We start from the raw sequence: 12,116 nt of genomic DNA, 5'->3' as shown, positions 1-12,116 counted from the left end.
TAGGAAAGTACAGTTGATTACTTTATGGATTACTTTGGTAGTTCCAGGACTAGATCTTAAGATTCAGTCCTGGGGTCTAAGCTGAAACCAGATTAGCAAAAACGTTGTAGTTACTGTGATGAATTTTCCTGAATATAAAGCTGTTTTAAAAGTTCACACTTCGAAACTTTTCAAGGTGATTCTGACAATGTTATCCAATGGGAGGAAATTCAGGTTACAGGTAAAGTACGATCGCGTTACTTTTGTAACCCAGCACTAGTCTCCTAGGGCTAGCACTAGGGGCTTAACTCAAAACAGGTAGGTAATTGAGTTTCAGTATTTCGTACGATTTTTAAAGAATATTTGCAGTTTTCAAAAGTAGACAGAAGAAATTTCATAGAAAAGGAGACAATGGGTCCCTATGGAGAAAATACAGGTTACTTGTAAACCCGCTAGGGATTACTTTTGCGGTTCAGCGCTGGGCTGAAAGGTACAGTACTGACTTCTCTCCTTTCGAGTTCGGACTTTGGCTGATTTTATAGGAATATTTTCAGTTTTCAAAACTTCACACTTAAAAAATTTTCAAGTCAAAATGGGTCAATGTTATCCAATGGCAGGCAGGTGAATTGCCGGTTTCCAGGTGAGTACTTGGTTGGTGAAGTTAGGGTTATGGGCGTAGACTCAGGGGTCCCACAGCGTCAGGTGAGTACAGTTAGTTCAGTCCCAGCGGGCACAGGGGCGGCCGGGTGCAGAGGTAGGTAGGCCCAATGTTATCCAATGATGGAAGGGGGGCCTTCAGTTGGTGGCGGCTGGCTAGCAGGCCACGCGGTTCTGGGAGCTGGGCTCCTGGTCACTTGCTCAGGGCAAGGGGGGGAAGTAAGATAGGATCGAGAGGTCACATCCAGTGGCACTCGGGCGGCTATGTGCAGGGTGCTTTTGAGCCGTCGGGCGCTCAATGTTATCCAATGAGGATCTTGAAAAAGGAACAAAGGCTGCAGGCTCGGGGACGGTGACTCTCCAGGGGCAACCAGCACTTCGAGAGGTAAGTTGGGATCTTGGAGCACAGGTAGGTAACCCAAAGGGAGGCACAGGGGGCCGCGGGGCGTCTTTGTGGGTCGGAAAAGCTTACACTCGGCTGGTCGCGGTTGGGGTGGCCCCTCGTTCTGAGTCTGCAGGCGTCGTCTGGTTCGTCGAGGAGGGTCTTTGGGCACTGGACTTCGGGTCCCAGTCGCCAGGGTGACGTCCTCGTGGTCTTGGTTCGGGTTGGCCTGGCCCGGCTAGTGCAGAGTGGGCTGGTCCGGAGCTCCCTGGTGGGCACTAGGTGGGTTGTTGCAGCAGAGCCTCTGCTGATGGGAGTCCCAATCTTCGAGAGGGTCAAGGCAGGCAGGTCCTCTGGGTGTCCCAAGGTTGCTGTCCGCGGTGGTCGCCGGGATTAGGCAGGAGCAGGTTCCAGGATCAATAGACCGGTAGGGCTGGGGCCAAGTCAGTTGTTGTTGTTGTCCTGTTAGCAGCTGCGCGGCGGGTCTTCCTCTTCTTGATCTTCTTTCTTCTTTTGATATCGGGATCCGAGGAAGGAAGGTTCAGGGAGCCCCTAAATTCAAAATTTAGGGGCGTTACAGGTAGGGCAAGGGCAGGGTCCCTGTCCTGGGGTGAGGACACCCCCTAGCCTGCTCCTCTCCTGTGGGAGGGGGGCAGGAGCCGAACTGGGATTGGGCAGGGCTCCCCAACTACAAGATGTCCTGAGGGGTGGGGTTGGCACACCCTCCTTCCTGATGTAGTTTTTCCCCGCCAGTCTTCCCGCCAGAGTGGGGGTAGAACTGGTGGGGGGCCAGTTGCTGGGGACAACAAATGGTCTGGAGATGCTCTCAGAGGTGGTATGCCTTTGAAGCTTCCCCCTGTCCATCCTGGGGGAGGAGACAGATCATCTCGCCCAGGATGTGCATTGTTGCAGGCCCAGGAGAGTGGGGGGCTCTCCACCCAGGGGTCCAGCAACATGTCTGATGTGTGGCAGCCTCTGCAGCCACTCAGCCCAGATGTGGATTGTAGGTTCGGGTTCTGGAGGGCATCTATAGGATGCCCCCTTGTGCATTTTACATTAAATCCCACACTGGCATCAGTGCGGTTTTAATGTGATGAGAAGTTTGATACCAAACTTGTCAGTCTTCAGTGTAGCCATTATGGTGCTGTGGAGTTCGTAATGACGACCTCCCAGCACCATATACTCTTAAATGGCATCACTGCACTTACAGTACCCAGGAATGGCCCTGGGTACTGTAGGGGCACAGGGCTCATGCCCCTGTGCCCTCACCTCTGGCATAGGGCACCCAGCTAGAGGGGTGACTGAAGTATGCCAGGGCAGTGGGTTCTGTGGGCATGGCACACAGGGATGTGTGCCATGTCGACTCTTGTTTTAGTTCTGTACTTAGGCACTCAGCCTGCAAAGGCAGTGTGTGGGTGCCAGGGTACAGGGCCCCTGAGGGTGGCACAATAAGTGCTGCAGCCCTCAGGGGTCTACTCTGGTCACCATGCCCTGGGTACCTAGGGTACCATTTACTAGGGACTGACAGGTGGCCAGAGGTGCCAATTGGGTATTTTGTTTCAGCATCGCTTTTCTCTTTAGGGAAGGAACACAGGCCCTGGGTACCTGATTGGCAGGGACCCAGGGCACACTCAGTCATGCACATCAACAGTTCAGAAAAAAGTGGGGGCATACCAAGGCAAGAAAGATGGCACTTTCTCACATCGCCTCCATATCCAGTAATCTTCTGCTACCTCTCTATAACTCTAGTTCAGTTGTAACTCACATCAGAAAGAGAACAAAGAAACCCGTACAAACATTAGTGTGCAATTAATTTGTTCTACTGTCTTAAAAGCCATGTATACTCAAACATTTTTTAACTTGCTAGAACAATTTTAAAATAATAATTCCTTTACACACACCTGGATAGCATTGAAGGCTTGCCACTCTGAAGACTTTAGTACTTCTAATAACTCGCTTCCAACCGCTAGAACCTTAAGGATGGAAGAGCTGAACAGAGGGAGAGGCTCTATACATAACATCTGACCCAAGTTTTAAACTTTACATTCCTGAATAACTCAGCGTTAAATTCAAAAGTCACTAAAAACCAAGAATCTTTGAATTAGGTGAAAGGAGAGAATTAGAACATTCTTCCAGTACTGTCAGAAGCACTGGCAACGGATATCTCCTCACACTGGGTCTTTTCCTTGAGGGAAAAAACTCTGGAACGGCTGACAATTGACCCACTAGTCTCCAAAGAGAAAAAAGGTTCCTGGTGTGCACACCACACCGCAGTGGGTGAAGCTGAAGAAAACCAAAGTTCAAGGGGAAGGAAAATCTCCTCAGGAACGGTGCAAAGAGAAGACGCTGCTCTTCAGGCAAATTCTACAGTCGAAGTGCTCGGTTCACAGGGCTCGCGTGCTGGAAGAAACACTTCAGCGCGAGAGCAAAAAGACTAGACTGCTAGGAGTGGTATCTATGGCGGCCACCATCTAGAAAATCCAGAAACCCTGTGCTGGCGAGCTTACACAATAAATGAAGCAGAAACATCTTGGAATGAAAACGCTGTAAGTACCAGCGAGGGTAAAGGGAAAAATTAGTCTTTTTCCTTTTGGGGGAGAACTTTAGAAGACAAGCAATAGTATTCCTGACATTCAGCAAAACTCCCGCAGCACACTAACATGAAGCGAGGACGGTTGCCACAGGGTAAAGGCACCGGAACAGAGATGGAAAAAGGCTCTCCAAGAGCGAGGCACAAAACATGGCCAGTTGGGTAAGGGGAGGCCTGAGGGGGAACCAAAAAGCCCCTTCAAGAGAAGCTGGTGGGGGACATAAAACAGAAGCAGGAAACAAAACGCTGTGTCATGAAAACACCTGCGCCGGCTCAGGCAGCCGCTGTACAATGTTGGAGTGAGCAAAAGAAAAGTTTCAATTAAAAGGACTTAAATTACCATTACAGCAGTAGAATGCATTATTCGTTTAGACTTACATGGCAATCAGCTCCCTCAGTCACGCGCGCTGCTTCCCTGGGACCTGCCCCAGTTCACCCCCACTTTATCCTGTTTGACCCAGTTTACCTTGGTTCAACCCAGCACACACCTGCACTTACAGTATTGTTCTCTTACTGCACTGCTCGATCACAGTCCGCTGCTGATACCTCAAAGTTACTTTAGAGAAGCAGACAAGCATGTTCGGAAACCAGAGCCTGAGCAAGGAGAGGGATGCAGGGAGTGGTGAAAGGAAAGAGGCAGGCTCTACTGAGTACAGCTTAGCGGCCATGGTGGGAAAGAGGCTACCAAGAGATCTGTCAACCAGCTGCGTCACAGAAAAGAATGCTGCCAGCAAGCTAACCGGAAGATCGACATGACTGAGCAGAGTGGAGAAGGAGAAGAAACCGACACAGACTGGCTGTTGGGGAGGGGTTAAGAAAAAGACATGCACAAGTGTGTGCAAATTAAAAGTACATTGCGCACTTGCGCCACAACAAACTTGAGAGCAGTGCTTGATTACACTGAGGCGCAGCGCCGTCAGTTGCAGTGCTAAGTGGGAAGTGCTCGGTGGCAATGTAAAAAAAAAAAAAAGTTCTGAAGACAGGACATACAAAACCAGAAGTGGAAGAAGACAAATCGAAGGGTCGATTCGTGGGAGTCAACAATTGAGAAAAAAGGGAGAATAGCAGGAACTATTATTCAATTAGCAGCAACATTTTTTAAATGACCCAGACAAAAGCTGGCTGTAAGCCCAAAGACTGAATACAGCATATCAAGAGAAAGCGCCTGCTCTACCTAGGCCAGACCTAAAAATGTGCCATATTCATAGCTTTGCTGGAATTCTAACCCTAATATTACATGAGCCTTGGCATAATCTAGATGAATGTATTCAGAGCTCCGATACGAAAATGTCTGTATAATTTATAACCTAGCTGCATGGCATTAAAATGGACAAGTGGTGTTTTAGTACAGGGCAAGTGGATTTATGAAGCATTCCGTCCCTTGGACAAGTAGCTATTTGATAAAGTTACACACCCCTGGGTCCTGCTCAAATAAGAACAGTCCAGCTGCAATCACCTGGGCAGGTTCCCCCCTTAAAAGAACACAAGGAACTCCAAATCAGTTGCAACCCAATTAGGCCCCAGCAGTGAGGCACTGCTTCTAGAGAAACCAGGCGGGATTAGGAGGAGACACAAGTAACACATTTGCTGAAAGGTCTAGCTTACTTTCTGTCCGATTCAATGAACTTGTCATATTCCACAGCCATCTTGCAGCAGAGAGCTTGGCGAGTGTGCATGGTCGAGCAGTTGGTGTTTATCACTTGAATTCCTGAAAACATAAATAAAAACATAAAATATATATTATTATTTTTTTAAAAGAAAAAATTAAAAGACTGGATTTGTAATGTAACTACTAATTAGGCTCTCAAGGGCTTGTGTGAATCTGATTACTACTCTGTAATGGGACATAGCCTGAAATTGAGTAGTTTCTCTGAACGCCAACCCTAACGTTTCGCCACAGATCTCTTGCCAGCAACCAGACTTCTTTCAGAGAAGTAGATATAGACATTAAAGAAATTTTATTAGGGTTCACAGGAAGATGAACTGAAATCTATTTTTACCATATTTTCCTCTGCCAGAGAGTAACAGAATGTATTCTACTCACAATCACACTGTACAGCTGCGTTTGCTTGCTTTGAAGAAGAGGCTTTCAACAGACAAGAGAAGAACTCTAAAAGCTGGTGAAGTGAAAAGAAATAAAATAATCCACATAACATTAACCTGTGGCTTAAGTGTCAGGGTGCACAATATATGGTGGGTGCAGTAGAATATCTTTTTGTTGTTGTAAAAGCTTTATTTCGATACGTAAATATCTTAAAAGCTATACATACAAAAATACATTTTCAAGCCTTATGGTAACATACATTTATGATTACTAAAATAGTCGGATAAGATACAATAAATAGTTAAAAAGAGAATTAAATTGAAATAGAAAGCCTTTTAGCTCGGATCACCCAAGCCTATTTTAAAAACTTTGAAACACCACAAACAATGTAGGGGGATGTGTCAGTCAATAAAATGTGAAGGGCCACCAGATGCTGACGTGTGCCTAAGAGCCTGCACAATGGTGTTAGCCAACGCCTCCTTGGGGCACAATAATCAGGACATTCGAAGAAAAAATGTGCCACCGTCTCCACCCGTGTCAAGCACATGGCACAAAAAGGTGAGGACTGGGAAGATGAAGATCTCCACCTGGACACCAAGTTGGCCAAAGGCAAGGTGCCCACTCTGAGTTTGAAGTAGAGAGCCCTGTCCAGGGGAATGGAGATTAGGTCCAAATAAGGCTCATAAGCAACCACGTCTTTAATTCTCAGGAATGCTGCGGTCGAATTGCAGTGGCATGGATTGCGAATGAGTTTGGTGGCTATCCAGTCCCAATATAGCTTCTTCAGGGTGGCTTTCGGAGGAGCAGAGCGAGCAACCCAGGAATCTTCCAAACCCAGCTCCACCAATAGGCTCTTGATGTCCCTTAGCCATTTAATTCGATGCCATCCCTCCATAGCAATTACCTCGGACAGACCTGCTGCATAGGAGGCTAGCTCCGGGACCCTCCACAGGCGGGCCCACAAGAGCAGAGGCCGTAGTCGCGCCTGGTCCGCAATTGATTTACAGCCCAAATCAAGAAGCACTGGGACGGTCGGTGTGCTCGATGGGAGTGCCTAGAGTTCTTTCAGGAATTTACTTTCTGCCTTGGCTAATGACTCCAGGTTTGTGGAACCCCACAACTCCGCCCCGTACAAAGCCGCAGCAACCCCTCTTGCTTTATAAATGTCGATAGCTGGGGAGATACAATGTTTGGGGGAAGAACGATGTTCCCTGAGTAGGGCTCCAGTCACCCTTTTGTGGTTGAGCAACATCTTTTGGATATGTGGGGTCCAGCTCATGGAGTTACTGAGGCGAATCCCTAAATAATCAAACTCACGGACCCTCTCCAGGGGAACGGCATTTAAAACCGGAGGGGGCCCTAACTTTTTGGGGGGATTCATAGTCAGGAATTTGGTCTTATCTACGTTAATAATCAGGCCCCTAAGGGAGCAGAACTCCTGGAAGCGGGTGAGGAGCTTTTGGAGACCCTGAGGTGTCTTTGCAATGAGCAGGGTATCGTCAGCAAAGAGCAGGGTGGGGATCCTGGTGCCCGCCAGGGACGGAGCATCTGCAGGTTCCTTAAGCAGGTGCTCAACCACACCATTCACATACAATGAAAATAGTGTGGGAGCCAGCACACATCCCTGGCGGACACCCCTGCGCACTGGGATTCTGTTGGTTTTCTCCCCGTTCTTGCCCCAATATCAATACATTTCATTTATTTTAACAAGTGTTTTTATTGTTTCTTCCTTTACAACTCAAATATTGCAAAAAGCACAATAGTACCATTTATAACAGTAACAGGTTTCGCATGACGTACATTTCAGAACGACTGTGCAGTTATTCTACCAATTGTAACAATCCAGTGAGAAAACGTATCTCAACATTTCATACAGCCCCGGCTTTTATGTATCATCTACATATATGATGTATGAGAATATGAAAATATTTCAAACATATAAGGGGGATCTATGCCTCCTGCTTTAGTAAATCAGTTTCTTACCTGCTCCTCGACGCAGATCTTGGTCTTCCCCATCAGTAAATATGAATGTCTATAGAAGGTGAAAGATTAAGAAAGATAATACATTTTAATAAAGCATGAAAAAAAATCTACCAGACGGACTATAAAAGCAGACACTATGCATTCAATTTAGTTATATACATTATTAACACCTTTGACCCAATGAGAACTGTTTTTTCTCCTTTCTTCATCATAAGTCTTCGATTTAATTTCCTAACATTTATTGTGTGCCCATTCCCAGTACCAGTCTCGGACCTCCGTGCACTTTAACTACATCAAATTCACTACATAACCTCACGTGCTTAGGAGCCACTGCATCGGTGCACACAAGTGCATACAATACATCTGCAGCTACAAAACACCACATTGACAACACTACAATGGTAGAGAGTTATAGGGGCGGTTTACGGAGCATGGGTAGGCATATTTATAGGGTTAAGTATAGACGTATTAGTATAGTGTTAAGGTGTCGCTGGTGCGGTGTGTCCGTGTTGGGTTTGATGTAGATGTGCTGTGGACATAGTAGTGGTGATGTATCACTTAACTCTAAACATACCTACCTGGTCGATGTCATAGTTTCATCTGTATAGTATAATATTGCATACGAAGCCCCACCTGCTCAAGATGGAGCAAGGAAGAGGTTGCAAACGTATGAGGTGTGCTCTAATATAAATGAAACATCTGCATCAGATTCTGCATTTTGCTGGCTTACCATGAATAATCGATTTAGAATAAAAATAAATGTTCTACCAATTTTTGAATCAACAGTCTTTAGTTCTCTGCTAATGCACCGGAAACTAGCTTGTACAAGTTTAAAAGAACATGAAACACATGTCATGTGAAGGAAATCCGCCCTTTTTGAGTGGTCACTCCCAATTTCTCACTTTTTGCTGGACCCTAGAATTTTGCTCGTTTTACAATTCCGTGCACTTTTACCCTGCTAAATAGTAGTAAAGCATCTTTACTCCCCTTTTAATCATGGTTAAATTGGCTTATTTCTAATTAGCACATTTTACCTGCCTGTAAGTCCCTAGTATGGTTTAAAAAGTGCACTCGGGGCCTAACAGTTAAATGCCATTTGTGGGACCTACTGCACCACCATCTATAGAGGTAGTACAACCATGGTTCAAGCCTAATCTGTGTAGTCTGACTGTTCCAGGGTAATTCTGCAGTGCGACCTGCTAAAGTAACCCTTTTTGACAGGTAAAAACCTCCCTTTTAAATATTAGCAATTCACCCCTATGTAGTAGGCCTTGTAGCTCACATGGCAGGGAGCAGGGGAACATATAGAAAAACAAGCATTAGAAATGCAATAGGTCTCGGATTTATTGGAGTTAGAGGAAATGGCATTGTAAATGGCAATGTCTTTTCGCCATATGTTATGGAGTGTATGTATGTAGTGTGTAATGGAATTATGTGGCTTGGATTGGAATTGTAGCAATGGTAGCATGCTGAGCTTTAGATGGTTATGTTTAAAAGTAAAGTTTGCAATACTGCTATTGGTACAATAGATTCGTTAACAATTGATGTGTGTAGTGATGGCTGTTGGTGTGCACTGACGGGTGGCGGTGTGTGCCTGGTGAAAGCATGCACGGACAGGTGGTGTTGTGTGTATGCCTGCTGAAAGTGTGCACTGATGGTTGGTGGTGAGTGTGTGCGCCTGGTGAAAGCGTGCAGTGACGGCTGGTGGTGTGTGTGTGAGCGTGGTGAAAATTTGGAGGGTGGACGGTATTATACCTCTACTTGTACTTTGTTCGCTGTTGTAACCTGCACACGTCACTTTTTCCTCCTGTATTGCACAGTTTGCTACCTCTTGTATTTTTGTTTGCTCACAATTGTCACTTTTGCGCCTTGTAACTTAACGTTTGCTGTTCTACTTTGTTCACTTGTAATTTTCTCCTCATGTATCATTACTGTTCCTATTGTTGGAGGGTGGACTTGGAGGGTGGACTTGGAGGGTGGACTTGGAGGGTGGACTTGGAGGGTGGACTTGGAGGGTGGACTTGGAGGGTGGACTCTGCACTCACAATCGGACCCAACACCGTGAAGATGACCACACCGTTGCCGGACAGGCCCAGCACGAAGACCATCATGTAGAGGACGCTCAGCAGGGAGAAGGACAGCTCCCAGCCTGAGTCGTCGCACGCTATGTAGCCGGTGTCATTGCCGTATTCGTCGTAGTAGTTTCCGTCTTGGTACTCCTCCATCCCCTCCAGGGCTTGCTGGCTTGGTTTCGAGAGCAAGGAGCGCACTCCAGAAGAGCACTAGTACCAATGGGCGTCCAGGTAGCAGAACCGGGCTAAGGAGGGCATCCCCTGCACAGCAAGGCACAAGCACCTCCTTTAAAAAAAAAAAAAACAGGTGGGTAATGAGGGCACCTTCAGTCAGGAATATAAATGTGCAAAGAAGAGGGCACCTCCACTCAGCAGTGTAGAGCACCTTTTAGTCACGAAGACTCGGGCCCAGAGTACAGTCAATCTAGTTAGTAAGGGCACCACCAGTCAGTAAGGCAGAGATACTGAGGTGTATCCTGCTACAAGTGGCGCCACCACATTCAGCAAGGCACGGTGGCAACTCAGCGACAGAACACCAGGACGCAGCGAGTGGGCACCGGGTGCGTCTCCGGTTCTTGTCGGTCCGAAAGATGCTGACAGTGAGGGAGCTTAGCAGTGCATGGGGCACTGATGGTTTCTTCTCAGCACGGCAGAGGCAGCGAGGGTACGTCCAGTCGGTAGGGCTGAGTAGTGATGGGCAAGCTCTTGCAGTGCTTCCAAAGACAGCCGGGCACGAGCAGTGATTGGAGGGCTGCTCCCACAGCTCTTTGAAGAACTCCCCCATTCCCCTCCCACTTGGAGCCAAGAGGCAGAGGCCACCTACTGACATCAATCAGGGTCTGGGTGTTATCTGGACTCCTTCCTCGCCATGCACAGCGCATCCCTCAGCACTCCCCTCTGCGTTTTGGAGAGGTTCTCCACCTCCCCCCAGTGTGTCTCACTGCTGCGAGGAATATATGACGTTACAACAAATTCCGTTGCAACGCATGCCTTTACCACGCATGCGTTACAACGGAATTCGTTTTCCACGCATAACATTTACCTCGATTGTTTGCGTGGTGACGTCATACGTCGTTAAGAGAAAGCGGAAGTTTATTTTCCGATTTCTCTTAAACTACGCTGATTAAATAAATAAAACAACGTGACTTCAGGTGAGTTTTTTTGTGTGGGGGGGGGGGGAGACCCCCCCAAACCCCCCTTTTTTTTACTTTTTACCTTTACCACATATACCTTTACTACAAACCTCGTAGTAAAGGTATGCATGGTAAAGGCTTTCGTGGTAACCACGCATGCGTTGTACTGCATGCGTGGTTAACGATTTCGTGGAAACGGCTTTGTTGTAAAGGCCGTTTCCCGCTGCGAGCAGTTACTGGGAAATCAAATGCGAAAGCCCTCCTGTACGTCTCCTCATAGGACAACAAAAACAACATATAAAATACAAAATGTAATTGTAAATTACTTGGTGGTCCCTTGCATTGTATAAATAACCTATTGGTTAAATGGCAAACTGTAGTGACACATTATAGTAAAAGCTTCATACTTATTTTGATACCTACTAGAAATGATCGCCGCACAAACCCAACGTAGATAGTTGAATGAAATGAATGAATGAAAAAAGACTTATATAGCGCAACTTAGCCCTTCGGGCGTCAAGGCGCCTAACCAAATCATAATCAAAACATAATCTTAGGTCCGAGAGCATGTCTATGGATAGGCCTCGATGAAGAGCCACGTTTTTAAAGATTTCTTAAAAAGCGCCATGGAAGGTAGTGTTTTTAGCTCGGCGGGAAGGGCGTTCCACAATATAGGGGCCACAGAGGAAAAAGCCCTTCCCCCCCATCATTATTCATTATTGGACTGACAGCATGGCCAGCTCCCCACTTGATAAAAGGATGGGCAGTGACACATCCCACAGATTAAATAATAACATTGACGCCTATCGATAATTCATTTGTTTGGGGGAAAAAAAAAATCCTTGTTAAACGGTTTTGATGAACTGGATAAAAGTTCATACGCCTCTTCCTCCCTGCACCTGTTGACAGGTCTTGGTTACTGGCCTTGTATTCACCCTCCCCCTAACGCCCTAGCCTGCTCACATCACAATTCCTTGCTAACTCTAACATTGCTCCACTGAAAAAAAAAATGAACGAATGCGGAATAACATCCACTGTAATTCGGCGTAGGAAGAAGTGTGACGCACCTCATGAAAATCTACAGCTTAACGAGCATAACCAGTGCTCCAAATAGCCCTGACAGACCTCTGTGCACTGCCCAAAAAACGCCTCGTCATATAGACGCTTCTTTATGTTTAGAAGCAACTTCGAACCAATGGCGCCAAAGGCGTGCAGAGGTGCATTCTACGATTGGTTACACCCACAGTCCCGTTAATCCTCCCAAATATACCAGCTC

The 12,116-nt window shown here is 46.6% G+C and overlaps 1 protein-coding gene across 2 annotated transcripts in view; it reads right to left on the bottom strand.

Moving 5' to 3' along the window:
- The window catches only part of RFNG (RFNG O-fucosylpeptide 3-beta-N-acetylglucosaminyltransferase), a 139,571-nt gene that overhangs the window by 19,844 nt on the left and 107,611 nt on the right, over window positions 1-12,116 (bottom strand). For both annotated transcript variants that reach the window (XM_078653772.1, XM_078653773.1), the window contains 2 exons: window positions 7,636-7,684; window positions 5,214-5,316 (listed from right to left, as the gene is read on the bottom strand). In XM_078653772.1, coding sequence (XP_078509898.1) covers window positions 5,214-5,316; window positions 7,636-7,684 — 152 coding nt within the window. The remainder of the gene's footprint in view (window positions 1-5,213; window positions 5,317-7,635; window positions 7,685-12,116) is intronic.

The sequence above is a fragment of the Lissotriton helveticus genome, chromosome 7 (assembly GCF_964261635.1).
Source record: "Lissotriton helveticus chromosome 7, aLisHel1.1, whole genome shotgun sequence".
In the NCBI taxonomy this organism is placed as follows: domain Eukaryota; kingdom Metazoa; phylum Chordata; class Amphibia; order Caudata; family Salamandridae; genus Lissotriton; species Lissotriton helveticus.
The sequence above is the reverse complement of the archived record's forward strand: the minus strand, read 5'-3'. Positions and strand labels throughout refer to the sequence as shown.